The sequence below is a fragment of the Martes martes genome (assembly GCF_963455335.1).
Source record: "Martes martes genome assembly, chromosome: 1".
NCBI classification, from domain to species: Eukaryota; Metazoa; Chordata; class Mammalia; order Carnivora; family Mustelidae; genus Martes; species Martes martes.
In genome coordinates, this window is record NC_137888.1 from 106,176,277 (window position 1) to 106,201,979 (window position 25,703).

The 25,703-nt window shown below is 46.2% G+C and overlaps 1 protein-coding gene across 2 annotated transcripts in view; it reads left to right on the plus strand.

Annotated features, from left to right (window-relative positions):
• The window catches only part of VPS8 (VPS8 subunit of CORVET complex), a 251,261-nt gene extending 234,017 nt beyond the window's left edge, over positions 1-17,244 (plus strand). For both annotated transcript variants that reach the window (XM_080796297.1, XM_080796298.1), the window contains exons 46-47: positions 13,603-13,683; positions 16,500-17,244. In XM_080796297.1, the coding sequence (XP_080652423.1) occupies positions 13,603-13,683; positions 16,500-16,649 (231 nt within the window). In that variant the 3' untranslated portion in view covers positions 16,650-17,244. The remainder of the gene's footprint in view (positions 1-13,602; positions 13,684-16,499) is intronic.
• Positions 17,245-25,703: the final 8,459 nt, after the last annotated feature.

Below are 25,703 nucleotides of genomic sequence, written 5' to 3' on the forward strand. Positions count from 1 at the left end.
CTCTTCTAATGCTTGGAAAACTTGAGTGGAACCCTGTCATGAGCAAAATGAAGTCCGAATTGGTTTAGGTCGACAGTGTAGGCTTTGGATGCATGACCGGCCTGCTCTTCATTTTCATCTTCTTTCCTTCCTTCGTTAATCAGTGGAAATTTCTCATTTCCTAAACATAACCAGTCCTATGTCCATATGTCTGCTTTTGTGATGCCTTGTTTTTAGCCTCCAGTTCAAATTCTGCTTTAATACATTCAAAAAACACGTACTGGGCGCTCACTATGTGGCAGGCACGGGTCTAAGTGCAGGCGGTCCTATAGGGAACCAAACCAGTCTCTGCCTTCACAGAGACCCCATTCTGGTGGTATTTTCATTCAAAAAATGAAAATAAATCTGATTAGAATTCAATAATAGCTTAAAGCATTTGGGGAAGAGGAGTCTTGAATGAAACCTCTTGAAATCTCCACTACCTAAAACAGGGTAGTTGACTGAAACTGGAATATATGTGAATCATTACGGTCACATCCCCGTGAAACCCACATTTGCATTGCCTCAGTTTTTGTCCTTCACATTCACCTTGGTTCCCAGAAAGAAAGTTTTGTGCGTACCCAGGATATTGATTCCTTGCAGTTTACACAGTTATGTCAGAAATACTTGGTGAGGACTACAGTGGTTGCCATGAAACCTGCTGGCAAGAGCGTCCAGAGGTCTCTGTGCTATGTGAGGGAACACCTGTGCCGTTCACTCCCAGGCCTCATAGTCCTGGCCAGGCCCTGTGGGACCCAACAACCTTCCTTACCTGTATTCTCCTCTGTTACTTCTTCCCTCTCTTCTTTGGAGTTATTTGACTTTTTTTTAAATTTTTTATTTTTAAAGAGAGAGAGAGATCACAAGTAGGCAGAGAGGCAGACAGAGAGCCCAAAGTCCATAATACCTTGTACGTCCTGGGATCGATCCCAGGACCCTGAGATCATGACCTGAGCCAAAGGCAGAAGCTTTAACCCACTGAGCCACCAGGCACCCCTATTTGACTATTTTTTATTATTGATTTTGATTCTTCTATTGCTTTTTTAGCTATATCTTTTTGTTCTTTTTTTTTTTTTTAGTGGTAGCTATATGGATTACAGAATACATCTTTACCTTATCACAATCTAATTAGAGTTAATATTTTACTACCTATTATAAAATACAGGAAACTTGCAGTGCTATAAGTCCATTTGCTAACCTCTCCTCATTTAGTTCTGTGAGTTCCATTGTCTTCTGGCCTCAGAAGAGCTCTTTGTCTTAATTGCTAGCCCACAGTGGCATCTATCAAGATAATTGTTTGACTTTGTTAAGTCGGCAACAATCAGGTAATCAAAGGGTGGCAAGCCTTAATTACATATATGAAGTGAATACTTTCCCTGTTTTTATTTTTTTTAATAAGGTCAATGATAAGACAAAGGAGGATTTCTGACTAGCGATAGAAAAATGCTACCCCACTAAGAAGCTTTCTTTGTAACTCCACTTCCCATAAAAATAAATCTTACCAGGTTTTTTTTTTTTAGATCTTCCTTTCCTGACTAAAAGGAAAGACTGTAATAAACCACAGTGCGGGAACCTAAGTTTGCACAGGACAGTTCCCTCAGGAAGAAAGGAGGTGGGGGTCCCAGCCCCAGCTGTCATCCATTTTATTTCCCAGGACTACCATTTTTTATTTCTGTTTCCAATGCTGCCGAACACTGGAGGCAACAACATCCGTCGGTTATTTTTTGATGTGTTTGAGAATTTGAGTTTCCCATACCCGTGAGGCAGTTGATGACCAGTGTTTTATAATAATACTAATAATCCCTGTCAAGATAATAGGAAGATTTTAACACATTTGACCAAGGAACAATATTTTTTTTTAAAAGATGTAGAAGTTGTACAGCTATACTTGTCCTCAATCCTGAATTACAGGGTTCTGTTTTAGATTCCTTCCTTCCTTCCTTTTTTCCTTCTTTTCTTTCTTTCTCTCTCCCTTTGTCTTTTCCTCTTTCTCTATCTTCTTCCCAGGCAATCTTAGGAGAAATTTTTTTTTTTTTTAGGCTTCAGGCTAATGTCATTCATAGGGACTTTGGTGTTCTTTTTTTTTTTTTAAAGATTCTGTTTATTAATTTGACAGACAGAGATCACAAGTAGGCAGAGAGAGAGGAGGAAGCAGGCTCCCCACGGAGCAGAGGGCCCGATGTGGGGCTCAATCCCAGGACCCCGAGACCACGACCTGAGCCAAAGGCAGAGGCTCAACCCACTGAGCCACCCAGGCGCCCCTAAGGAACAATATTTTTTTAAATTTAAACTACATTCTACAGTTGCTTAAAGTTTTTAAAAGTCCATTTTTTTTTTTTTTTAGGCATCATGAGATTATTAGTTTTTGCCTCTACAAGTCTTCCCCAGGTTGTTGCCTTTCAAAGCAGGTTAGGCAAGGAGTAGCCAAGCGTGGACAGGTAGAATATACACGTGCCAGTCTTCAGACCCATCTGGTGACAATCATTTTTGTGAGGGAGCAAAATGAGTAGACAAGCCAAAGATTACTGTATTCCTTAATGGCACAGCGTGATGGGGCCCTAACACTATGGTGGGCCCGCTGAGGATGCTGGTGGGGTACTCAGTACCTGCAGTCCCAGCATACTGAGTAACACAGGTGCCCCATGGGAAGTCTGTAATACCTTGTACACCCATAGTACCTTATGTTTGTGTAGAAAACAGAGAAAATATCTGCATAGCCTACTTCATGAGGCTCTTATGAGGGAACTGGAGTGGTCTCTGGCTTATTCTAGTTACTTTCATGTTTAATGCACACATTAGCCCAATGTTTGCATTAGCCTTTGTGTCTCTGACACATGAGAAAACTGACCTATTAGACAGGTCTGATCCTATAGCCCGCTATCCCACATTGGTGACGACTAACTAACTAACATCAAGGATATCAACACAACTAATTAATGTCACTAATTCAGAATAATAATAATAATTCAGAACCAAGTTCAGAATCTCTTCCACAATGGCAGAAAATATTCATGAGCAACTAGTGTATGCACGAAACGGTCTTCACATTGTTGTGAAGAAGTTAGCTTTAGTTCTTTTTTTTTTCCCCAGTATAGTTCGCATACAGTGTTGTGTTAGTTTCAGGCATGCAGTATAACGATTCAACAGTTCTGTACATTACTCAGTGCTCATCATGATAACTGTACTCTTTTTTTTTTTAAAGATTTTATTTATTTATTTGACAGACAGAGATCACAAGTAGGCAGAGGCAGGCAGAGAGAGAGAGGAGAAAGCAGGCTCCCTGGTGAACAGAGAGCCCGATGCGGGGCTTGATCCCAGGACTCTGGGATCATGACCTGAGCTGAAGGCAGAGGCTTTAACCCACTGAGCCACCCAGGCACCCCGATAACTGTACTCTTTAATCCACTCTAACTTTTTCACCATCCCCTCCCCTCTGGGAACCATCAGTTCTCTGTATTTAAGAGTTTGGCTTTTTGTTTGTCTCTTTTTTTCTTTGTTCATTTGTTTTGTTTCTTAAATTTCACATATTAAATCATAATGGTATTTGTTCTTCTCTGTCTTATTTCACTTAGCCTTTTACCCTCTAGATCTACCATTTTGTAAATGGCAAGATTTCATTGTTTTTTATGGCTAAATGATATTCCATTGTGTGTATATACAGATCCAGATGCGTGGGCACATGCATGTGCACACACTCATCCCATATCTTCTTTATCTATTCATCTATTAATAGACATTTGGGTTGCTTCCATAGTTTAGCTATTGTAAGTAACACTGTGGTAAATATAGGGGTGCATATATCTTTTTGAATTAGCGTTTTTGATACCTTTTTTTTTAGATTTTATTTATTTATTTGACAGATAGAGATCAAAAGTAGGCAGAGAGGCAGGCAGAGAGAGAGGGGAAAGCAGACTTCCCGCTGAGCTGAGAGCCCGATGTGGGGCTCGATCCTGGGACCCCGGGATCATGACCTGAGCTGAAAGCAGAGGCTTTAACCCACTGAGCCACCCAGGTGCCCCTAAATTAGCGTTTTTGTATTCTTTGTGTAAATACCCAGTAGTGGAATTACTAAATCATATGGTGGTTCTGTTTTTAACTTTTTGAGGAACCTGCATGGTTCCACAGTGGCTGTCCCAGTTTGCATTCCCACCCACAGTACATTAGGATTCCTTTCTGTCTACATCCTCACCAACACTTGTCGTTTCTTGAGGTTTTTATTTTAGCCTTCTGACAGGTGTGAAGTGACACCTTGTTGGGGTGTTGATTTGCATTTCCCTGATGGTGAGTGATTTTGAACATCTTCTCATGTCTGTTGGCCATGTGTATGTCTTTTTTGTAGAACTATCTATCCAGGCCTTCTTATTTTTTAATTGAATTATTTGGGGTTTTGGTGTTGAGTTGTATAAATTCTTCATGAATTTTGGATACTAACCATTTATCAGATATGACATTTGCAAATATCTTCTCCCATTCCATAAGCCATCTTTTAGTTTTGTTGAATGTTTCTCTTGCTGAGCAGAAGCTTTTTATTTTGATGTAGTTCCAATAGTTTATTTTTGCTTTTGTTTCCCTTCCCTGAGGAGACATATCTAGAAAAATGCTGCTACAGCCAGTGTCAGAGAAATTCTGCCTGTGCTCTCTTCTAGGATTTTTATGGTTTCAGGTCTCACATTTAGGCTTTAATTCATTTTGAGTTTATTTCTGTGTGTGGTATGAGACAGTGGTCTAGTTTCATTCTTTTGCATGTTGCTCTCCAGTTTTCCTAACACAGTTTGTTGAAGAGACTTTCTTCTTGTTGCATAGTCTTGCCTCTTTTGTCAAAGATTAGCAGACCATATAATCATGGGTCTATTTCTGGGCTCTGTTCTGTTCCACTGATCCGTGCATTTGTTTTTGTGCCAATACCATACTGTTTGATGACTGTAGCTTTGTAGTCTATCTTGAAATCTGGGATTGATACCACCAGTTTTCTTCTCCTTTTTTAAGATGTCTTTGGCTGTTGGGGGTCTTCTGTGGTTCCATATTTGTTTTAAGAACTTAACTTCAGTCCTTAACATTGTCAGCTCTCACTGGGCTTCTTCAGCTCAGTCCTCCCAAATGTATTTTTAAGCATGATGCTAATCATTGTAGCTCATTTCATCAACTGTTCTCTCTCCAGAGCCTTTTATTAAGACTTCATGGGCCTGATGGGATGAGTTTCTTTAGCTAGAAAGTAGAATCATGAAGGATCTAGGAAAGAGATTAGAGGCCATCCGTGTTTCAGGAGCATGGCAAAGGCACCTTGACCGCCCAGCTAGTCCTACTCTGCTATGACACAACCTTCTGTGTGCCTTCAGTGACTTTCTGTCAGGCTTCTTCACACTGATGCCAGGAGCAAGGCAAGTGAAAGAAACCTCTGGAACTAGACTGCACAAATTCAGGTCTGGCTTCCGCCACCACCCAGAGTGACCGCGGGCAAAGCACTGCACCCCAGGACCTTAGTTGCGTTAGCTGGGAAATACGGATGCCGGAAGTACGGCCCTCATGGGTTCTTGTGATGATCAGATGAGCTAATGGATGCACAGTGCCCCGAACAGGGGCTGGACAGTGGTTGCTTGCTCTGTAATTGAGTTGATTCCTTTCACATCTTAGCCCACTTACTCTAGCATGTTCTTCCTGCGGCCATGAAGTCACTGTGTTTCTTTTTAATTGTGGTACTAACGGTCTCAGCTTTTTTTGTGTGTGTGGGTATTTTCCGGTCAGCTGCTCGTCCTCTCCATCGCCCACCTCAGGCACCCTCTGCCCAAGGGCTGCTCACTCCGGAGCTGTCGGTACTGCACCAAGTGAAAGCTCCTTCACAGATGTCCTGCCGGTGTTTCCCTCCTCTCTCCAGGCAGCTTAGCAACATCCCTGTTTATTTTGTCCTTTCATTACCTAATTCAGTATTAATTGCGACCTGCAGGGAGAGAGGAGGCATTCGGAGAGGAGCATGAGTGAATGGTCGGGGTTCTGTCTAGAGCAAAGTGTGTGTAGAGGGGAATTTTAGGAGGGGGTTTTCTGTTAGCAATAATCGCGCCTCGGATAAACCTCATTGGCTACGATACTGCCACTGCGCAAAGCTAGGAGGGGGTTTTCTGTTTGCAGGGAGGAAGGAAGTGTCAGCTCCCTCTTGTCTCTGAAGCCAGGGTTTCATTTTAGGCAAAATGTTAAGGACCTCTAGTTTGAAACAGCTTAAGTAGTGGCAAAAGTCTGACTGAGGCCTGTACCAGCTAGAAAGATTGAAAAGTGAGGCCAACGGCAGAAAGGGGGAAGAGTGGGAAAATACAGTTCTCCTTCCACTCATCCCACTCCACCTCCAGTTCTGGCCCCACCAGCAAATTACAAAAATGCCAGTAGAAGATTCCCGAAATGCAGGAAAGACAAGTAGCTATGTTGCAGAATTAGATGAAGTGTCCCACGTCTCTGGGAAACTAGGTTTGGCCTGCTCGTGTGGGAAAACGATTAGGAAAAGAAATGTTGGGATTTTGATTGCAGGACCTTGCTTACTGTAGAGATCCCATGGCCACCCGATGTCCATGGGTGGTGTGGGAGCCTTCAGATCCAGGCTCCCTGGCATTACTGTTATCATCCCTGTTCCTGGGGCTCCAGTCCCCTGGGTGGCGGCGGATTCCGGTGGCTTTCCGATCTCAGAGCTTGACATGCTAGTTGAGTCTGTGGATCCTGAAGGCCCTGGGTGGTTTTCTTCCTTCCAGCTGTAAGAACAGCGCTGCTTTCTGCCAGCTCTGGAGGAGTGGGAGTGCGAGCTTTGAAATGTGCTGGTGCAGCAAGTCAGCCCCGCCTCCGTCCCGGGCTCTCCTGGGCCACCAGGTCTGCTTCTTGCCCCCGCCCCCCTCTGCAAGGAAGGTGGGGCACTGTGGGGGGTCGCTGCCCTGCTGTCCCTCTGATGTTCAGCTGCAGTTTAATTTTCAGCTTTTATCACTAGACTTCATTACATGGGAAGAAGAAAATAGGCTGTGGCAGATAGCTTTGAACGTGTTTTCCCTTCTCTTCCAGTTGGAAAACCCTTCATGATCCGTTCTGGGCAGGGGGTCAGAGGGGCTGGGGACACTGGCAGGGGGCTTCCTGCTGAGGCATTTGCCCCATGGAGATTGCGTTCAGATCTGGTCGCTTGCACTTTGATGTTGTGCTGGACGCTGATTTGGCAGATCACTTTCTCTGTACAGCATCTTAGACCAGCTCTTCTTTCTCGTTGGGGCTGTCCTGGGGCTTCCTGACAGGGCCTCTCGTGCCTAGCTCTAGTTTGCATGTGATTACGCCATAAAAGCCGTGAGTACCTTCAGTGAATGTTGCTTTCTTACTTGAAACCTGCATGTCCTCCCATGCCTGTTACCTCCTGCGAGTCTTTCCTGAGTGGGCGAGAGTGGCTGGTGGTGGCATTGCCTTTCTCTAGATCAGAGCGTAGACCTGGGAGGGCAGTGACCCGCCCAGGTGACACAGGGAGCTGGGACAGGATTAGAGTTCAGGGTTCCTGAGTCCCAGCCCACTGTTCTTTCTTCCAAGGCACATCTCTTGGGAGAATAGATGACACAGTGGCAGTCACTGCGGCCATGTGCTGCACATCAAATAGGTGCCAGGCCTGAATGTGGCCTCCAGTCCTCACAATTCTGTAGTTTGCAGAGAAAGAGACTGAGAGAAGCTAAATAAGTGGCCCGAGGCATTCAGCTAGTTGTTGCAGAATCCACACAGAGCCCAGGGCTGTCTGAGCGTGCGCCCTGTGTTCTTCCTGCATGTAGAGGGCTTATGGAAGCTCCAGGCAACCTGTAACAGGGAGAAAATCTGGTTGCTTGCCCTTCCCACCCCTTCTTCTGTCTGAAAGCAGTGAAGTTGTTCCCATGTCTCTGTGCCCAGCACAGCTCTGGCTGCTGGGAAGCAAGAGAGACAGAGGCCCTGTGTTCTTAGAGCTTCACCCCTCCCCGGTCTCTCTCCCAGGTGGCCCTTCTGTTGCCACGTTTGCCGCTGTGGATGGCACTGTGCTCTGAGGTCTCCTTTCTTTCCTTCTTGGTGCCATGTGAGGGCTAGGTACGCAGGACCCGTGTCCCATCCCAACTGGCTCTGTGTGTGGCACCCGCAGGGCCCTCCCGGACCCTCTCTGGGAAGTCACAGAGTCCTGGCCAGTGACCCCACGCTGGAGTCCTTCCCTTCCTCATCTCAACCACTTCTTCTTCTCAACCATAGCTCTTCTCTTACCCCTGTGACAAAAAGCAAAAAAAACCCAACCAGCTCAAAGAATAGGCCACTTGCCTCCGAGTGTCATCTAGCGCCCGGCGATGCCAGGCTTGGGCTCATGCAGACCATGTGGGGGCCCTTCGCCATAGCCGCTGCGGTGTCCTAGGCACCAGGGCAGCGGGCCCAGCCTCCCTGTCACAGGCTGCGGTCACGCCGAGTGGCAGCGTTGGCACTGGAAGTACTGGGCAGCAATGGAGAGAGGCTTGTCACTACAAGTCCTGCTTGCTTGGTACGTTTTCCTATCTTCTTAAAAGGGGCGGTACCTATGTTTTTGACAATTAAAAAAAATCCTCTCCCCAAAAATGAATTGTGTAAAATGAAATTGGCATTTTTCACTGAAATACAGGACAAACATGCCAGAAATCACAAAGAAACTTTGTAAGTCCCAGTTCTTGAAACTAGGAAGACAAATGCCAGTGACGTCACATTGGGCCAGGAGAGCCGAGTGGCTGCCTGCTCAGACACCTAAAATGGATGGTTCCAGAGCAGCTGGGAGATGGGATTCTTCAGCAGCTATTTTTTGCCTGTTTGCCAGCTGTAGAACATGGGGAACAGAAGGGTGACCAAGACACAGTTCTGCTGTGCGGGGAGCCCCCAGGCTAACGGATGAGCCCCGTACCCAGAGAGTCACACCACAGTGAGTGCAACAGATGGCAGCACATGGGGCCCGTGGAAGCAGATCCATTGACAGGACTGGGGCACACACAGGAGCATTCTGGAAGGGTGCGGAACTGAGGCTTCCATGTCTCGCGTGTAACAGTCTGATCTAGGCCCACAAATGTTGTAGCATCGGAGATTTTGCTGGTTTCTGTCGATGACAGGAGAGCATGTGGCAGACAAGGTGTGCCCTGCAGAGGAGCAGTGGCTGATTGTTGGTGGCTCAGTGACCTCTCGGGCATTGCTTATCGGCACTGGAGGACATGGAATCTTTCCGTGGGGTTTTAATGTCCCACAGATTCTGGGACATTAAACTCCTCTTGTTCACCTTTGTACCCCAGACCCAAATACTGAGAGGGACTCGAGAGAGGTTTGTTAACCCAGAGAGCTGGACCTTAGTTTCTGAGGCCTGGTGGGAAGAGGAGGGGAGAGGGCAGGAACCCGCAGAGGCAGGGAGTATTCTGTGGACAAACTGACTTCGCGGATGCCCTGTGCCTCCCCTCACAGACTCCCCACCCCACTTTCTGAGCCTGTGGAACCATGGAGGAAGAGTCCAGAAATCCCTGCCTCGGTGATTAGTAGTCATTTCCTGTGTGCTTCCTTTTTCAAATGACAGTCTTATTCCAGGAAGGATTTTAAGACAGGTGAGCATCTCCTAGGTCCTAGGCATGTCTATAAAGAGCTCACCCATTTTGCCTCAAATGACTTGTCTTCACTTTACCCCAGAGCCAGTGCGGCCCAGCCAAGAACAGGGCATGTCCATCCTATGGCTTCCAGAGGGTTCCAGGGCAGCCCCAGCAGCCACTCTTCAGCTAAGTGGCCCAGGGTGATGGCTTGCATGGTATGATAGGACTGTAATCCTCAGGTACTTCACACCCATGCAGCAGTGACATTTTTCAGTTCCTAAAGGACGTCATCATAGGAAGCCCCTTCTTGTGGTATTGCCAAGGAGTCTAAGGGCCTAACGGAGGAATAAGACTCTGGCAAGCAAGGGGCACCTGGGTGGCTCAGTTGGTTAAGCGACTGTCTTCGGCTCAGGTCATGATCCCGGAGTCCTGGGATCGAGTCCCGCATCAGGCTCCCAGCTCCATGGGGAGTCTGCTTCTCCCTCTGACCTCCTCTCTCATGCTCTCCCTCAAATAAATAAATAAAATCTTTAAAAAAAAAAAAAAGACTCTGGCAAGCTGCCCCTGCATGCAGGTCATGTTGTTTGAAATTATGGTGTGTATATATGTGTCTCTGTGCTCACCTGTTTATTCTCCGAGCAGAGGGGGACTAGGGTTTATAAGGTAGAGGCCCTGTTTATGACCCTTAATTGGTTATGATTTTTTTATTCCTGTTAGGCAAGTCTCCTAGCCTTCTCTTCCTCAATTTATACAGTCCAGTTCCCTTACTTAGTAAAACAGGTGTAAGGCTTGCAATTCCATTAAGATTCAAAATAAACCAGGTGGCAAGAGCATCCTTATTAAACTTTCTTATTCTATCCAAGGGTTGCTAAGATGCCTGTGAACCTAGTAAGTGTTGAAAACCAACATCCCTAATCTGTGGGTGCCTTAGAGAAAGAGAAATGCTAGCAGAATGATTGATTTGGTGCAGTGGGATCAGTAGGAGGTGAAATTCCTCACAACCTAAGAGTTTCCTGTTACCGCAGGACTCAGGACATGAAGTGCCCCCTCCAGCCACTCTAACAACACAGGGTAGCACCTGGTTGCTCCAAGTGTAGGCTGAGGTTGAGCATTCTCAGCATTGCCTGTGAGCGTGTTAGAAACCCAGCACCTTAGACCCCACCTCAGACCTGCTCACCGGGCTCTGCATTTTAACAAGATCTCCCAGGGATTCTCCCGCACATTCCCATCCGAAAAGTACTGGACCAGAAAGCATGAGTTCTGCACTTTCTGGCTCAGTGAGCGAACTCCCTGGGGCTAGAGCCATTTATTCTGTGCCTAGAATAGACTCATCTGCCCATAGTATTTCCTGGGGGGGTGAAAGCAGGATTCTGTTTTTAGCAGTGGCATTTTCTACTTTTGACCTGACCTTCACTTTGCCAGAATGATTTGAGTTAGCTTCCAAAACACATCCAGTAGGATGAAATAAATGGGGAAAACTTTATTATAAAACTGGGGATTAATTGCGTACATAAATGTTTGCCACCAAGTCCTAAATAGTTGCTGGTTCCACGTAACTAACCATTTAGCCCTGAGTTCCATAGTGCTAAAAACAAAAAAAGAAAATACAATTATTAGCAGGTTTGTGTCCAGTACAGCTTTTCTCAGCAAGGTTTGATGGGCATTTCTTCAGTAGGTCACCGTTAAATGGCCAGTACCACCCACATTTATGTAACAAGTACAGTAGTACATTTCATGAGATTTTTTTTCTTAAAATATCCCTTGGAGGCCAAGGGCTGCTTTATAGAAGTACCTCCATAAGGAGAGACCTTTCCTGGCTCTTGCTGCGTCATCGTATGCTAACCTGGCATGTAAACCTTCTGTGTAACGAACCTGCCTTCCCCTCACCATGAACGCCATCCTCCACTACCTTACCAAGTCAACTACTGACTTGCTTCTGTTTGGACCTTCGTTGTGAGACCTTATCACAGAGTAACGGGGGAATAAGCAAAGGGGACATTGGGGTGGCCGGGCCCTTGTCCTGTGGACTGGGGCGGTGGCAGGCCCCACAGCTGAGGTTTTGAATGGCTGGAGAAAGACAAGTATCACCCTTGTTCTTAACCCATCCTGCTCCCCAGTTTATGCCAGTGATACTGAAGGGATTCGAGAAGTCAGGTGGCAAAACCATATGTTTTCGTTAAGTCTCTTGACGGTAATTATATTTTTTTCTTGTTTTGCTTTGTTTGAGCTAGGTGTGTAGTATTTCTCAGACTTTCCAATCATCTTGAGCTTGGATCTTCCCTGTGTATTTTACTTAGTGTCTGTCAGAAGTGTGATACTCTACATACTTTATCTCCAAAATATGATCGTTTTTCCTACCAAATTACAGAGAAAAAGCATCTTTAAAAAGTGTCAAGGCAAGTTTAAACATCTCAGAGAATGCTTTCCATGTGTCCGGCAGACCCAGAGACATGGAATGGAATGAAAAGCGGAGCCTCTGTGGGTCCCCTCTTCTCTTTTCTGGCTGTTTTGGATTGCACTGCCCTTGTTGGGATTTCCACTGAGCTGCCTTGTCCTCAGCCGTCCCATCGCCGCGGGCGTCAAGACTGTGTTAACCATAGTTATTGGGACAGCACTGTGGTTCCCAGGGGCCATGAGATGTGGGCCTCATCTCTGATAGCTGCCTTCTGGGCCTTCCAGGAGAGCCTTTCGCCTGGTCAGAAGGTAAAGTGGTGGAACAGCTCCCCGCTAGGCTGGCGTGAGTGATTTCAAGGGTCGTGCTTCTTTCCATTTTCTCTGAGATCTTAGTACATTGTTTCCCCTAAGGACCGTAAAAACTTTGAGGAAAAGAAGCAAAGTCCTTCCTGGAAGATGAATTAATAAATTTATGTAACCTCTGCATAATGCTTATTTCAAAGTTCAGAATCCTTCTGAGGGAGAAAAAAAAGGACATGACCGTGCCTTCCTCGGAGCATGGCACCCCGTCCCCACCCAGACCCTTCGTCACTGAAATCCTCCTTCAGAGAGAAATTCATTGTGTACTTAGTGATGCTTTTATTCATGCCTAGAGAGGTTCATAATAAATACAGAACAAAGACCTCTTTTTACTAATCTTACACATAAGCATAAAAACTCCTGAAAGCAAAAAAAAAAAAAAAAAAAAAAAAAACTCCTGAAAGCAACATTTAAGAGTGTCTCTGAATTGTAGTAATACAAGCTAGCATGCACGGAGCCCTTGTGAGGCGCCAGGCACGTAAATGACACTTTAAATCTGTACCTCATCTAATTTTCAGTGATCCCATAAGGAAAGCATTTTCTTCTCATAGGTGAGGCAGCTGAGGCTCAGAAAAGTGACTTAGGACACACAGCTCACATAGCAAGTTAGTGTCAGAACTGGTGCTCCAGTTTACCTCAGACCCCAAAGCCTGCAGCTGCCTCTGCCGGATCCCATTTCTTTTCTCTATGTGAGAGCATTGGACAGATGCGCCCAGAGTAGCCTAGAACCACAGTATCAGCGTGTCCACCACAGTGACAGGTGGAACAAAGCAGGACAGCTGTAGAAATAAGCTAGACTTCACGTCTTCCAAAAAAGTGGTAGACTAACCTTGCAGCCCGTTAGGTGGCTGCCAGCTTTATCAGGAGACCGGGAAAGGGTGTGATTGTGTATTTATAATGCACCCTCCCCGACCAGCACTAAGAAGGGGCATCTCTGCCCATCAGCTTCAGTAGCAGATATGAGAGGGTGAGCCCAGACAGAACTGCTCTGCACAGTAAAGACAAAAGGGTTGAGGTCAAGGAGCCCCAAGCAAAGCTTGTGTATGGGCACTTAGACCACAGTGGGGATGGTCCATACACAGGTCAGCCTGGGGGCTGGCACCAAGGGGCTTAGGAAAGATGTACTCATTCCTAATTAATGTTCAGTAAGGTCTCTCTCGCTAACTGCTGGTAGCATGGTTTGCCTCGGAAAGGCGTGAAAGAAGGCCACGTTCTGTGTCAGCATGGCCAAGTGCAGAGGCTGCCCATGTGTGGTGTTTACCTTCTCGTTTCTGATTTCCAGGCAGCCTCAGAACCTGTCCTGGACCCACAGCAAATCCAAGCGTTTGATCAGCTTTGCCGTCTCTACCGAGGAAGTTCCCGGGTAATGTTTTTGTGGTGGTTTACATTCTTTTTTTTTTTAAAGATGTTATTTATTTATTAGAGCACAAGCGGGGAGCAGTAGGCACAGGGAGGGAGAAGCAGATTCCCCATGGAGCAGGGGGTCTGACGTGGGGCTCGATCCCTGGGATCATGACTGTAGCCAAAGTCAGACGCCTACCAGTCTGAGCCACCCAGGCGCCCAGTGGTTTATATTTTTATTTCCCTGTTTATAATTACTGTTTGGGAAGTGCAGCGTCCTCCGGTCCGCACTCCAGCCTCCTCCTTAGTTTGGAACCCTGGTTAAGGTGGTGTGGAGCCCTGGCCCCAGGGAGCACTCCGGATTGCAGAGGACACAGAGGAAGTGGGCAGACTGTCATCCCTTACTTGCTGAGGACACAGAAGGGCATCTGCATGTGTACTCCCTTCTGGAGGCCTTTGTTTATGCCAATGATGATCCCATCTGCCTGAAGCCCCAGACCCCACCGGACATCTGTGCTGGCTGAATGTGTTTTGGCAATGGAACCCAAATGCTAAGTGACAGGGGTGCCCAAGACAGAAGTGGAAACGCAGGCAGCCCAGGGCCCCCGGCGTGAGCCTGCCTCCAGCTTTCTCCTCTCTCCTGCCTTGAGCACAGGGCTCCCATTCTCATGGTTTAACGGGGCTGCTCCCACTTCCTGGTCACAGCTGCATGCGGGCTGGTGAGGTGGAGGAAAAGGAGGGCGGGAAGAAATCCTGTTCTAGAAGTTGCATGTGTCATTTCCATTGTCCAAAACTTAGACACACGACCACACCTCACTGCAGCGGGGACTGGGCAGTGGCTCTTGTTGCCGATGGCATGGGCTGAAGTGGTCGGCACCTGTATAAACCCGAAGAAGAGATGGCCCGGGAGAGCCACTAGCAGCCTTGCCCCCGCGTCCGTCTGCATGGTCCCCAGGGGCCCGATAAGCCTCTCTGCCTGTTCCCCCTTGTCTGGTGCCTGTCTGGAGGTGGCTCCCCATCTAGTCACCCAAAGCAGAAGCTTGGCAGCACCCCTCCACTCCCCACGACTCCCCAAGGAGCTCCCGGAGGCACCTTGTCCATACGTCCTGCGTCTTTCTCTCCTTTCCCTCCAAATGGTCACTGCAGGTCTTCTGTCCCTGCTGCCTGGGGACTCGCTCTGAACCCCGGTATCTGGTTACCCCCTTATTTCCTTCATCTCATCACTGGAAGGTGGAGTCCAGACTACCACCTCCTCCACACCCCAAGTTGCCCCTAAACTCCAGCCAGGCCCAATTTGTTCTCAGTGTTGTCTTGAGCTCGCGCAGACCGTGTGCAGCTCTGCTTCTCAGCCTGGACTCCCTGCTTCTCCTCCCGGTTCTTGTGTAAATAGCTGCTGGGGGGCTTGGCATGTTCCTGAGGAGAAACCGTGTTCCCTCTTGGAGAGAAACTTCTCCAGGGGTCTCCGGTACAGGGTCCAGTGGCTTCACTGAGACGGCAGACCCTCCGTCCCTTCTCAGCCTCAGCCACATTCTGCTTCACACTGCTCTGCTGTCACTCAGGACTCCTTGATCTCCAGATCACAAAGTTACAGAAGCAGAATGCAGATCTTCTCTTAGGAAATGGAAAATATTTTTGCGATGATCTTTCTAAACCTCACAGGGTCTGAATGTGAGAGAACTTCGAGTTGACGTAACATCTGTCGCCGTTCTGTTCCTAGTCTTGTACAGAACTGTTCTTAGGGAGGACTTCACAGGCTGATGGGCAGCTGAGAGGGTTAGAGGGGACGAGAAGTGGCAAAGACAGGGCCCAGTGGACCAGGGGACATCTGTCTCCCAGCCCGGCGCAGTGCGAGTCCCCGGCACGTGAGTGCGTGACCTAGCCCGCTGCACACCTGGCAGGTGGAGTTCCAGGGCCTGGGGCGAGAACTGAGAGTCCCTCCAGCTGTCTCTCCAGTTCCCCCAGTCACTGGTAGTGCGTTTTCACCAGAAGTGACAGATGGATCCGTGTGACCCTTGTGCCGTTACTGCCTGGAGGGAGAGAGAGCCCCTCAGTGGCTAGATGAGCCAGAGGACAAAGCGCCTGGCAGGGTGGGTGAGTGGGGACGGGTGACAGAGCAGGGATGGCAGGACCGCAGGTGGCTCGGCTGTGCAGAGGTTGAGCCCTATGCTACCACTCAGGGCTAGTGACTTAGGGCAGGTTGCCTCTGAGGACACAGGCTTCTGTACACAGAGGGTTCTTGTGGAAGATCAGGACTGGGCATGTGGAGGGCCTGGCATAGCGCCCACGGTGCAGCTAGCTCGTGCCAGCAGAAGTCGCTGCGGGCCTGGGGTCTGGAGCCTGACCTTGACCCAGCGGCCAGGCCATGTCTGCCAGCTCCCTCCCTCTTCTCGGCTGAAGGGGGGCAGGGCGGGCTGCTGGTAGCATCGAAGCTAGGGGTCATGATTCAGGGTCTTTTGTCCTGAGAGGAGCTCAGAGAGAGGGAGAGCGTGAATGAAGTGTGCAGGGAGCAGAGCACCTCGGTGTGGGGCGCGTCTGTCGGGGACAGCAGGCCCGGAGCTACAACACCAACCCGGCCAGGAATGCTCAGAGCGCTGGAGGGGTTCCGACGGGACGTACCCAGTCCGGTCACAGCATTGCTCATAACTCGGGCCCTGGAAGTGCAGTAAACTCACCCCAAGTCTCCTTATGGGTTTGTGAGATGCAGACCTGGGAGCCAGAGCCCGCTTTATGCTCTCCCTGCAGGGTGGCACTGTCTCTTGGGTATCTGAGGTGGGGCAGTCGAGGACTCTTCACCTCAGTTCCACACAACGGGGCTAAACTGTGGCCTTTCTTTTGCAGCTGGCTCTCCTCACAGAACTCTCCCAGAATCGCAGCAGTGAGAGCTACAGGCCATTCAGTGGCTCCCAGAGTGGCCCTGCTTTCAACAGCATCTTCCAGAATGAGAATTTCCAGCTGCAGCTCATTCCCCCGCCTGTGACTGAGGACTGAGGCCTCTCTGGGGCCTGGCACCGGACATCAGAGACGATCCTGGTGCAGCCAGGGAGGGACACCCTCCCCTCCCCGCTGCAACTGGCTTGGCCCCTCCACCTTCCCCCTTCTGAGCAGAGGTGCCGAGGAGGACGTCGGTGCTGGGCCTTTCCCCATGCCCATCGTTCCCCGTTGTTCCCCAGGGAGACCACGGTCTCTCAGGAAGCTACGGCAGCACCACATCACCAGACCAGTTGATTTTGCTTTGCTTGTTCAGCAAAGGGATGTCCCATAATTCCATCCAGCTTTTTAAGAACATGCGTGTTGCCCTTGGGGATATTCTCCAGTTTCCCTGAAGCTTCGATAATAGATGGAACTCAGGCAGATGGCATTCAGGAGTCTGTCCTCCTTGGTCCCCTCCAGCGGCTGAGTAACACGGAGGAACCTGAGTTCTTGCTGCTGTCGGGAAGACAGAGCAGTGGCGGGTCAGGCGCAGGGGAACCGAAAGCAAAGGCCTGGGGTCAGGGCATCTCACTTTTGATGCTTTTATGTTAAAACCCATTTGAATGTAAGATTTGCCCTAACAATAAATGCCTCTGTGTTTAAGTTCTGTAGGCCTGCTGGCTAGCTCTCCATCTGTCCAGTTGTGAAGGACACTTAGAGCCCTTGTTGCCACAGTTCAGTTTTATTAGTTCACACTCAACCCTCTTTCACAGATAAAAATGCTGAGACTCACATGAGGAATAACGAAGGCAACACACTCGAGAAGTGGCAGGGGGGCCCGGTCAAACATCCAACTCTTTATTCCCGCTCAGGTCGTGGTCTCCGGGTTGTGAGATTGAGCCCGGGCTCCGTGCTGAGCATGGACTCTGCTTAAGATTCACTTTCTCCCTCCCTCTGCCCAGCACCCCATCCCCGGCTTGTACGTGCACTCTCTTTTTCAAAAAAGAAAAAGAAATGGCAGAACAAAGTGGGGTCCAAGACGGCAGTGTAACAAGATCCTGAGCCCATCTCCTCCTATGAACACAACAAATCAACAACTCCATAGTTCCCTCTGACAGGAACTGAAAGCTGAATGAACAGCCTCCACAGGGAAGCCTGAAAGGACAGCATCAAGGTGGGAAAGAGGCAAAGACATGGACTTGGGGAGGAGGGGGGAGAAAACCTCAGCCACGGGGAAGCACAGTAGTGAGGGATTGCAAAGGTATGGAACTGTTCCCTGAGGAGGGAGGGATTTGAGCTCTACATCAGATACCCCAAACCTCAGATCCTCCACAGGCAATCAAGAGAGATGAGCCCCCAAAACACCAGGTTCTGAAAATCAGTGGGGATTATGTCCAGGAAAACTGGGAAACCCACTCTTAAAGGGCTGAGGCAAAGACTCACTGTACCCAGAAACCAGTGCAAAAACACCAGTTTTAAAAAGCACATAGACTAAGTAAAGGAGACCCATTTATTAACCATAAAGCATCTACCAAAGAGGCAGGAAACAGCAGATTCCCTCTGGGGACTGAGACGCTGGTGGGAGCCACATCTGTAATCTCAGTCTCCCTCAGTAGTACCAGCACTGGTGGCCACTTTTGGAATTCTCCCTGGAATCTGCCAGCCCCAGAAAGGTTACATGCCACTGACAGCCCCACCTACACACAGTAGTCCCGACACCCCACAATCGGACCAGGGGCCAGCCCACCCACCAGCACACCCCAGCCATAGCCCCACACGATAGCAGGGAGCGCACAGCTCACGGAGGGGACCAGAGGAGACCGTCCTCCTGCATTCCACGGGACACCTCCTACAAAAGGCCACTTCTTCAATACTATGAGAGGTCACTGACTTACCTAATACATAGAAAAACACACAGAGTTGGGCAAAATTAGGGGATAGAAGAATAGCTCCAAACAAGACCTCAGGAGAAGAACTGAATGAAACAGATTTGCAAACTACCTGATAAAGTGGTCATAAGGATCCTCACCAAATTCGGGAGAAGAAAGGATGAGCACAGAACTTCAACAAGGAGAATATATAAGAAAGTAACAAAGAGAAGTTATAACTGAACTAAAAAAATACACTAGAGGGTCCCACAAGAGACTGGATGATGTAGGAGAACCAATCAGGGAGCTGGAGGAGGAGCAATGGAACTCACCCAGACAAAGCATCAAAATGAAGAAGGAATTAAGAAAAGTGAGAATACCGTAAGGGACCTTTGGGTCTTATCAAACAGAATAGTATTCACATTATATAGATCCCAGAGGAAGACAGAAAGGGGCAGGGAAAAAATTTGAAGAAATACTGGCTGAAAATTAATCTGGGAAAGGAATCAGACATCCAGGTCCAGGACAAACCAAAGAAAACCACACCAACACAGTTGTAATTGAAATGGTAGAAATTAGGGGAAACTTGGGTGGCTCAGATAAGTGTCTGCCTTTGGCTCAGTTCATGATTCTGGACTCCTGGGATCCAGCCCCACAACAGGCTTCCTGCTTACCAGGGAGTCTGCTTCTCTCTCTCCCTCTGCTCCTCCACTCCCCCCACTCACCCACCACTCATGCTGTCTCACTCACTTTTTCAAATAAATGAATAAAATCTTTTCTTAAAAATGGTAGAAAGTAAACAATCATGAACAGCAGGAGGAAAAACAACTTGTGATATATAAGGAAAACCCCATAAAGCTATCAGATTTTTCAGCAGAAACTTTACCGGCCAAGAGGAAATGGCATGACATATTCGAAGTTCAGAAAGGAAAAAACTTCCAGCCGAGAATTCTCTGCCCAGCAAGATTACCATTCAGAATTGAAGGAGAGATTAAAAGCTTTCCAGGTAAGCAAAAGCTAAAGAAGTTCATCAGCACTAAACCAGCCTTACTATGTTTTAAAGGGATTTATTTATGTTGAAAAGAAATGGCACTGATAAGAAAGCATATTAAAGCAAAAATCTTACTGGAAAAGAGCGCCTGGCTAGGATAGTCAGTCAGGATAGTGATGCAACTCTTGATCTTGGGGTTGTGAGTTCGAGCCCCACATTGGGTGTAGAGATAACATTTTTTAAAAAATCTCCCTGGAAAAGTATAATAAAGCTAGTGGATCAATCGCTTAGAAAGCAAGCATGAAGGTTCAAAGACAAAAGGAGTAAAATCAGGAAAGGTGGTCCAAGATGGCAGCAGAGAAAGACCCTAATAAGCTCACCTCCTCCCACTGACACACTATGTACACCTACATATAGAGCAATTCCTTCTGAAGAACTGAGGGCTGATTGAAGAGCCTCTACCCAGTACACAGTAGAGGGTCCACACAGAAGACTAGAAGAGATGGAGACGTGGTAACCATGGGAACACACCTCCCCAGTGCAATAGGGAGGCATGTCACTGAGGGTCCCAGTCCAGACTGCCCTACCCTGAGGCACAGTCAAAGCAACAGTGGCTTAAAGGCTAATTAGATTATAAGCAAAGCAAATTCATTTACTAACCTCAGGGCATCCACCAAACTGGCAGGGAACTGCTGGAACTCTGCAGGGTGAGAGGCACTGTGAGTGCCATTTTTTACACTCACCCTCCACCTTGACAGCACAGGCAGGAGCAAGGTCCAGGCGCTCACGCCAGCCTTGTTGGGGCTGCCCCAGTGCACCCTACACCCCTAGCCCACACCAGCTCCAGCCAACCCCCACAAGATGGTCTCTGCCACAAAGACTACCCCCTCCACCCAACCCAGTCATCCCACGAATACAGCCCCAGTGCATCACACCCAGGGAGTCTCTCCCAGCCCATATCCTGCAAAGGCAGCCCTGGCACGGTGTGCCTCAGGACCCCCAGCCGGCTCCAGCTCCAGCCAGCCTGCCAGGGCAGCTCTGGCACTGTGCACCCAGGGACTGCCTGCAGGGTGGCCCTGACAAGGCACACCCTAGGTCCCCCAGCCCATGACCACTCCAAATCCAGCTGTCCCATCAAGGTGGGCCTGGCGTGGTGCACCTAAGGACACCCTGGCCTGTGCTCACTCCAACTAAAACCACTATGCCAAGGCAGTCCTGACATGAGTGAGTGCCCTGATATACCCCTCCTGCCCCAGCCCACACCTGCTTAGCTCCTGCCAGCCTGCCAAAGCTTCCAGTCACACAACAGTCTCCACGGGAAATGCTCCTACACAGGGCCACTCCTTCCAGACCAGGATAGGCATCCATTCCACCTAATTTATAGAAACAAACATAGAAAATAAAAATGAGACAGAGAAATATGTTTCAAACCAAACAAGAGAAAAACTCCAGGAAAAAAATCCAAATGTAATAGAGGTAATTCATCTGATAAAGAGTTCGAAGTAATGGTCATAAAAAACGCTCACTGAAATTGGGAGAAGAATGGAGGAACATAGGGAAAACTTCAACAAGACAAAATATAAGAAATAACCAGAGCTGAAGAATACAATAATTCAAATGAAAAATACACTAGAGATAGTCAACAGCAGATAAGATGATGCAGAAGAATGGATCAGCAATCAAAGGGAGAATAGGGGGAATCACCAGAAGAGGGGAAAGACACCAGAATTTTGTAAAAATAAGGATACTTAAGGGGCTGCTAGGAAAACACATACACCAAGATTCACATTATAGAGGTCCCAGAAAGAGCAGAGAGAGAGAAGGGGGCAGAAAACTTACTTGAAGAAATAATGGCTGAAAACTTCCCTAACCTGGGAAAAGAAAAGGGCATCCAGGTCCAGGAAGCACAGAGTTCCAAATAAGATGAACCCAAAGTAAGTCACATGAAGACATTTTATACTTAAAATGGTAAGTGTTAAAGAGAGAATCTTAAAAGCAGCAAGAAAACAATCATACACAAGAAAGACCCCATAAAATTATCAGCTGACTTTCCAGAAGAGACTTTGCAGGCCAGAAGAGACTGGCAAGATATATTTAAAGCATTGTAAGTATTCCAACCAAGAATACTCTACCTGGCAAGATAATCATTTAGGATTGAAGGTTCCCAGATAGGCAAAAACCAAAGGAGTTCATCACTTAACCAACTTTACAAGAAATGTTAAAGGGTCTTCTTTAAGTGGAACAGAAAAAGCTATAACCAGGAATAATAAAACAAATGAAAGAAAAAATATCACTGGTGAAGGCAAATACATAATAAAGACAGTGGATCAGCCACTTACAAAGCTAGTATGAAGATTAACAGACAAAAATAATAAAATCAATTATAACTATAAGAAGCTGTTAAGGGATACACAAAATGAAAGATGTAGAATAGGACATCAAAACAAAACTAGGGAGGGGGAGTAAATATGTAGTGCTATTAGAATGTGTTCAAACTTAAGCAACTATCTGCCTAAAATAGACTGCTCTGTATTTGTTCCAATATATATAAACACAGTAACCACAACCAAAAACCTATAAAAGATACCTGAAAAAGAAAGAGAAAGGAGCCCAAACAATATTGAGATAGAAGAGAGAGAGAGAAAAAAAGAGAAAGAGGAAAAGAAGAGAGAATGAGACAGGAAGGAAGGAAAAGAAAGGCAATGAACCACCACAAGGGAAGAGACCAAGAAAAGAAGGAACAGAGAGAAACTACCAAAACAGTCAGAAAACAACAATATGGCAATAATAATAATATGCTCAATAATTACTTTCACTGGAAGTGACGACATTCATCAGTCAAAACCTAGAGAGTGGCCGAATAGATTAAAAAAAAAAAAAAAAAAGGCCAGAACTATCTATATGGTGACTATAAGAGTCTCACTTCAGATCTAGAAACATGTACAGACTGAAAATGAAGTGATAGAAAAAGATAATTCAATGCAAATGGAAATGAAAAGAAAGCTGGAGTAATTATATGCATATCAGATAAAACAGACTTTAAAACAAAGACTAATAAAAGACCAAAAAGGCATTACATAATGATAAAGGGGTCAGGGCACCTGAGTGGCGCAGTCCATTAAGCATCTGCCTTTGGATCAAGTCATGATCCCAGGATTCTGGGATCAAGCCCCACGTCCGGCTCCCTGCTCAGCGAGGAGCCTGCTTTCCCCTCCCCCTCTGTTGCTTCCCCTGCTTGTGCTCCCTCACTCTCTTGCTCTCTCTCAAATAAAGAAAATCTTTTTTAAAAAATTATAAAGAGGGGTGCCTGGGTGGCTCAGTGGGTTAAAGCCTCTGCCTTCAGCTCGGGTCATGGTCTCAGGGTCCTGGGATCAAGCCCCACATCGGGCTCTCTGCTCGGTGGGGAGTCTGCTTCCCCGCCCCCCTCTCTGCCTTCCTCTCTGCCTACTTGTGACCTCTCTCTCTCTCCATCTAATAAATAAATAAAATCTTTAAAAAAAAATGATAGGGGCGCCTGGGTGGCTCAGTGGGTTAAAGGCTCTACTTTCGGCTCAGGTCATGATCCCAGGGTCCTGGGATGGAGCTCTGCATCAGGTCCTCTGCTCAGCAGGGAGCCTGCTTCCTCCTCTCTCTCTCTGCCTGCTTCTCTGCCTACTTGTAATCTCCCTCTGTCAAATAAATAAATAAAATCTTTTAAAAAAATGATAAAGGGTTCAATCCAGCAAGAAGATATACATTTATAAATATATATGTACCCAACATAAGAGCTCCAAAGTATATACAGCAAATATTGACAAAACTAAAGAGATAAATTGAAAGCAATGTAGTAATAGTAAGGAACTTTAATACCTTCCTTTCATCAATGGATAAATCATCCAAGCAAAAAATTAATTATAAAATATTGGCCTTAAACAACACATTAGATCAGATGGACTTACTAGATATATGCAGAACATTCCATCCTAAAGCAGATGGAATGTAGATGGAACATTTTCCAAGACAGTCACACGCTGGGCCACAAAACAAGTATCAGTAAATTCAAGAAAATCTAAATCACATAAAGCACCTTTTCTGACCTGAAACTAGAAATTAATTTACAAGAGGAAAATGGGAAAAACCACAAAAATGTGGAGATTAAATAACATACTACTAAACAACCAATGGGTCATCAAAGAAATCAAAGGAGAAATAAAAAATTACCTAGAGACAAATGGAAAAAGAAACAGAACATATCAAAATCTATAAGGTGCTGCAAAAGCAATTCTAAGAGGGGAGTTCATAGCAATACAGGCCCACCTCAAAAAAAAAAAAAGGGGACGCCTGGGTGGCTCAGTTGGTTGAGCGGCTGCCTTCGGCTCGGGTTGTGATCCCGGGGTCCTGGGATCGAGTCCCGCATCGGGCTCCTTGCTCAGCAGGGAGCCTGCTTCTCCCTCTGCCTCTGCCTGCCTCTCTGTCTGCCTGTGCTCACTCTCTCTGACAAATAAATAAATAAAATCTTTAAAAAAAAAAAAAAAGGAAAAAATCTCTCTTAACTTTACACCTAAAAGAACTAGAAAAAGAACAAAGTCAAGTATTAATAAAAGGAAGGAAATAATAAAGATCAGAATGGAAATAAATGAAATAAAGACTAAAAGGACAAAAGAAAAGATAAATGAAACTAAGCTGATTCTTTGAAAAGATAAACCAAATTGACAAAACCTTAGCTAGACAACCCAAGAAAAAAGAGGGGACTCAAATAAATAAAATCAAGAATGAAAGAAAAGTTACAATTGATACCACAGAAATACAAAGGATCATGAGACTATAATTATATGCCAACAAACTGGACAACCTAGAGGAAATGGATAAATTCCTTAAAACATATGATCTTCTAAGACTGAATTATGAATAAGTAGAAAATCTGAATAGTCCAATTACTAGTAAGCAGATTAAAAGAGTAATTAGAAGCTTCCCAATTAAAAAAAAAAAAAAAGTCTGGTATCAGGTGGATTCACTGGTAAATTCTACAAAACATTCAAAGATTTACTACCTATCATCCTCAAACTCTTCCAAAAAACTGCCAAACACATTTTATGGGGCCAACATTACCCTGATACCAAACCAGACAAGGACACCACAAAAAAAGAAAATTATAGGCCAATATCCTTGGCGAACATTGATGCAAAAGTCCTCAACAAAATATTAGCAGATGAAATCCAACAATACATTAAAAGGATCATACACTATGGTCAAGTATATTTGTTTATTTATTTATTCTAGATATTTAAGGATGGTTCAATATCAGCAAATCAATCAACATGATACATGATACATCACCTTAACAAAATGAAAGATAAGATGAAAAATGAAATGAAAGATCACATGATCATCTCAATAGATACAGAAAAACCATTTGACAAAATGCAACATCCAATTATGGTTAAAAATATCTCTCAACAAAGTGGGTATTGAGTACCAAAAGTGGGTACCTCAACAAATTGTCATATATGACAGTCTTACAATCTAACATCATACTTAATGGTGAAAAGCCAAAAACTTTTCCTTTAAGAATGGGAAGAAGAAAAAAAAAAAAAGAATGGAACAAGATAAGTGTGCCCACTCTTACCACTCTTATTCAACATAGTATTGGAAGTCCTGGCCAAAGCAATTAGGCAAGAAAAAGAAATAACAGGCATCTAAATCAGAAAGGAAGAAGTAGAACTGTCACTATTTGCAGATGACATGATGCTACATATAGGATATCCTAAAGAATTCACCAAAAAACTGTTAGAACTAATAAATGAGTTCAACAAATTTTCTTGATACAAAATCAATATGCAGAAAATCTGTGGCATTTCTATATACTAATAACCAACCCCCCCCCCAGAAATTAATAAACAAATCCTAGTTATAATTGCATTGAAAGGGGGCACCTGGGTGGCTCAGTCAGTTAAGCATCTGCCTTTGGCTCAGGTCATGATCCCAGGGTCCTGGGATCAAGTCCCACGTTGGGCTCGCTGCTCAGCGGGGAGCCTGCTTCTCCCTCTGCCTGCCACTCCCCCTGCTTGTGCTCACTCACTCTCTCACTCTTGCTCTCTCTCTCTGACAAACAAATAAAATATTTTAAAAGAAACAATAATTGCATTGAAAAGAGTGAAATGCTCAGAAATAAATTTAACCAAGAGGTTAAAGACCTATACACTGAAAACTGCAAGACACTGATGAAAGAAATCGAAGAAGACAACCTACAGATTCCATGCAATACCCATCAAAATACCAATGGCATATTCCACA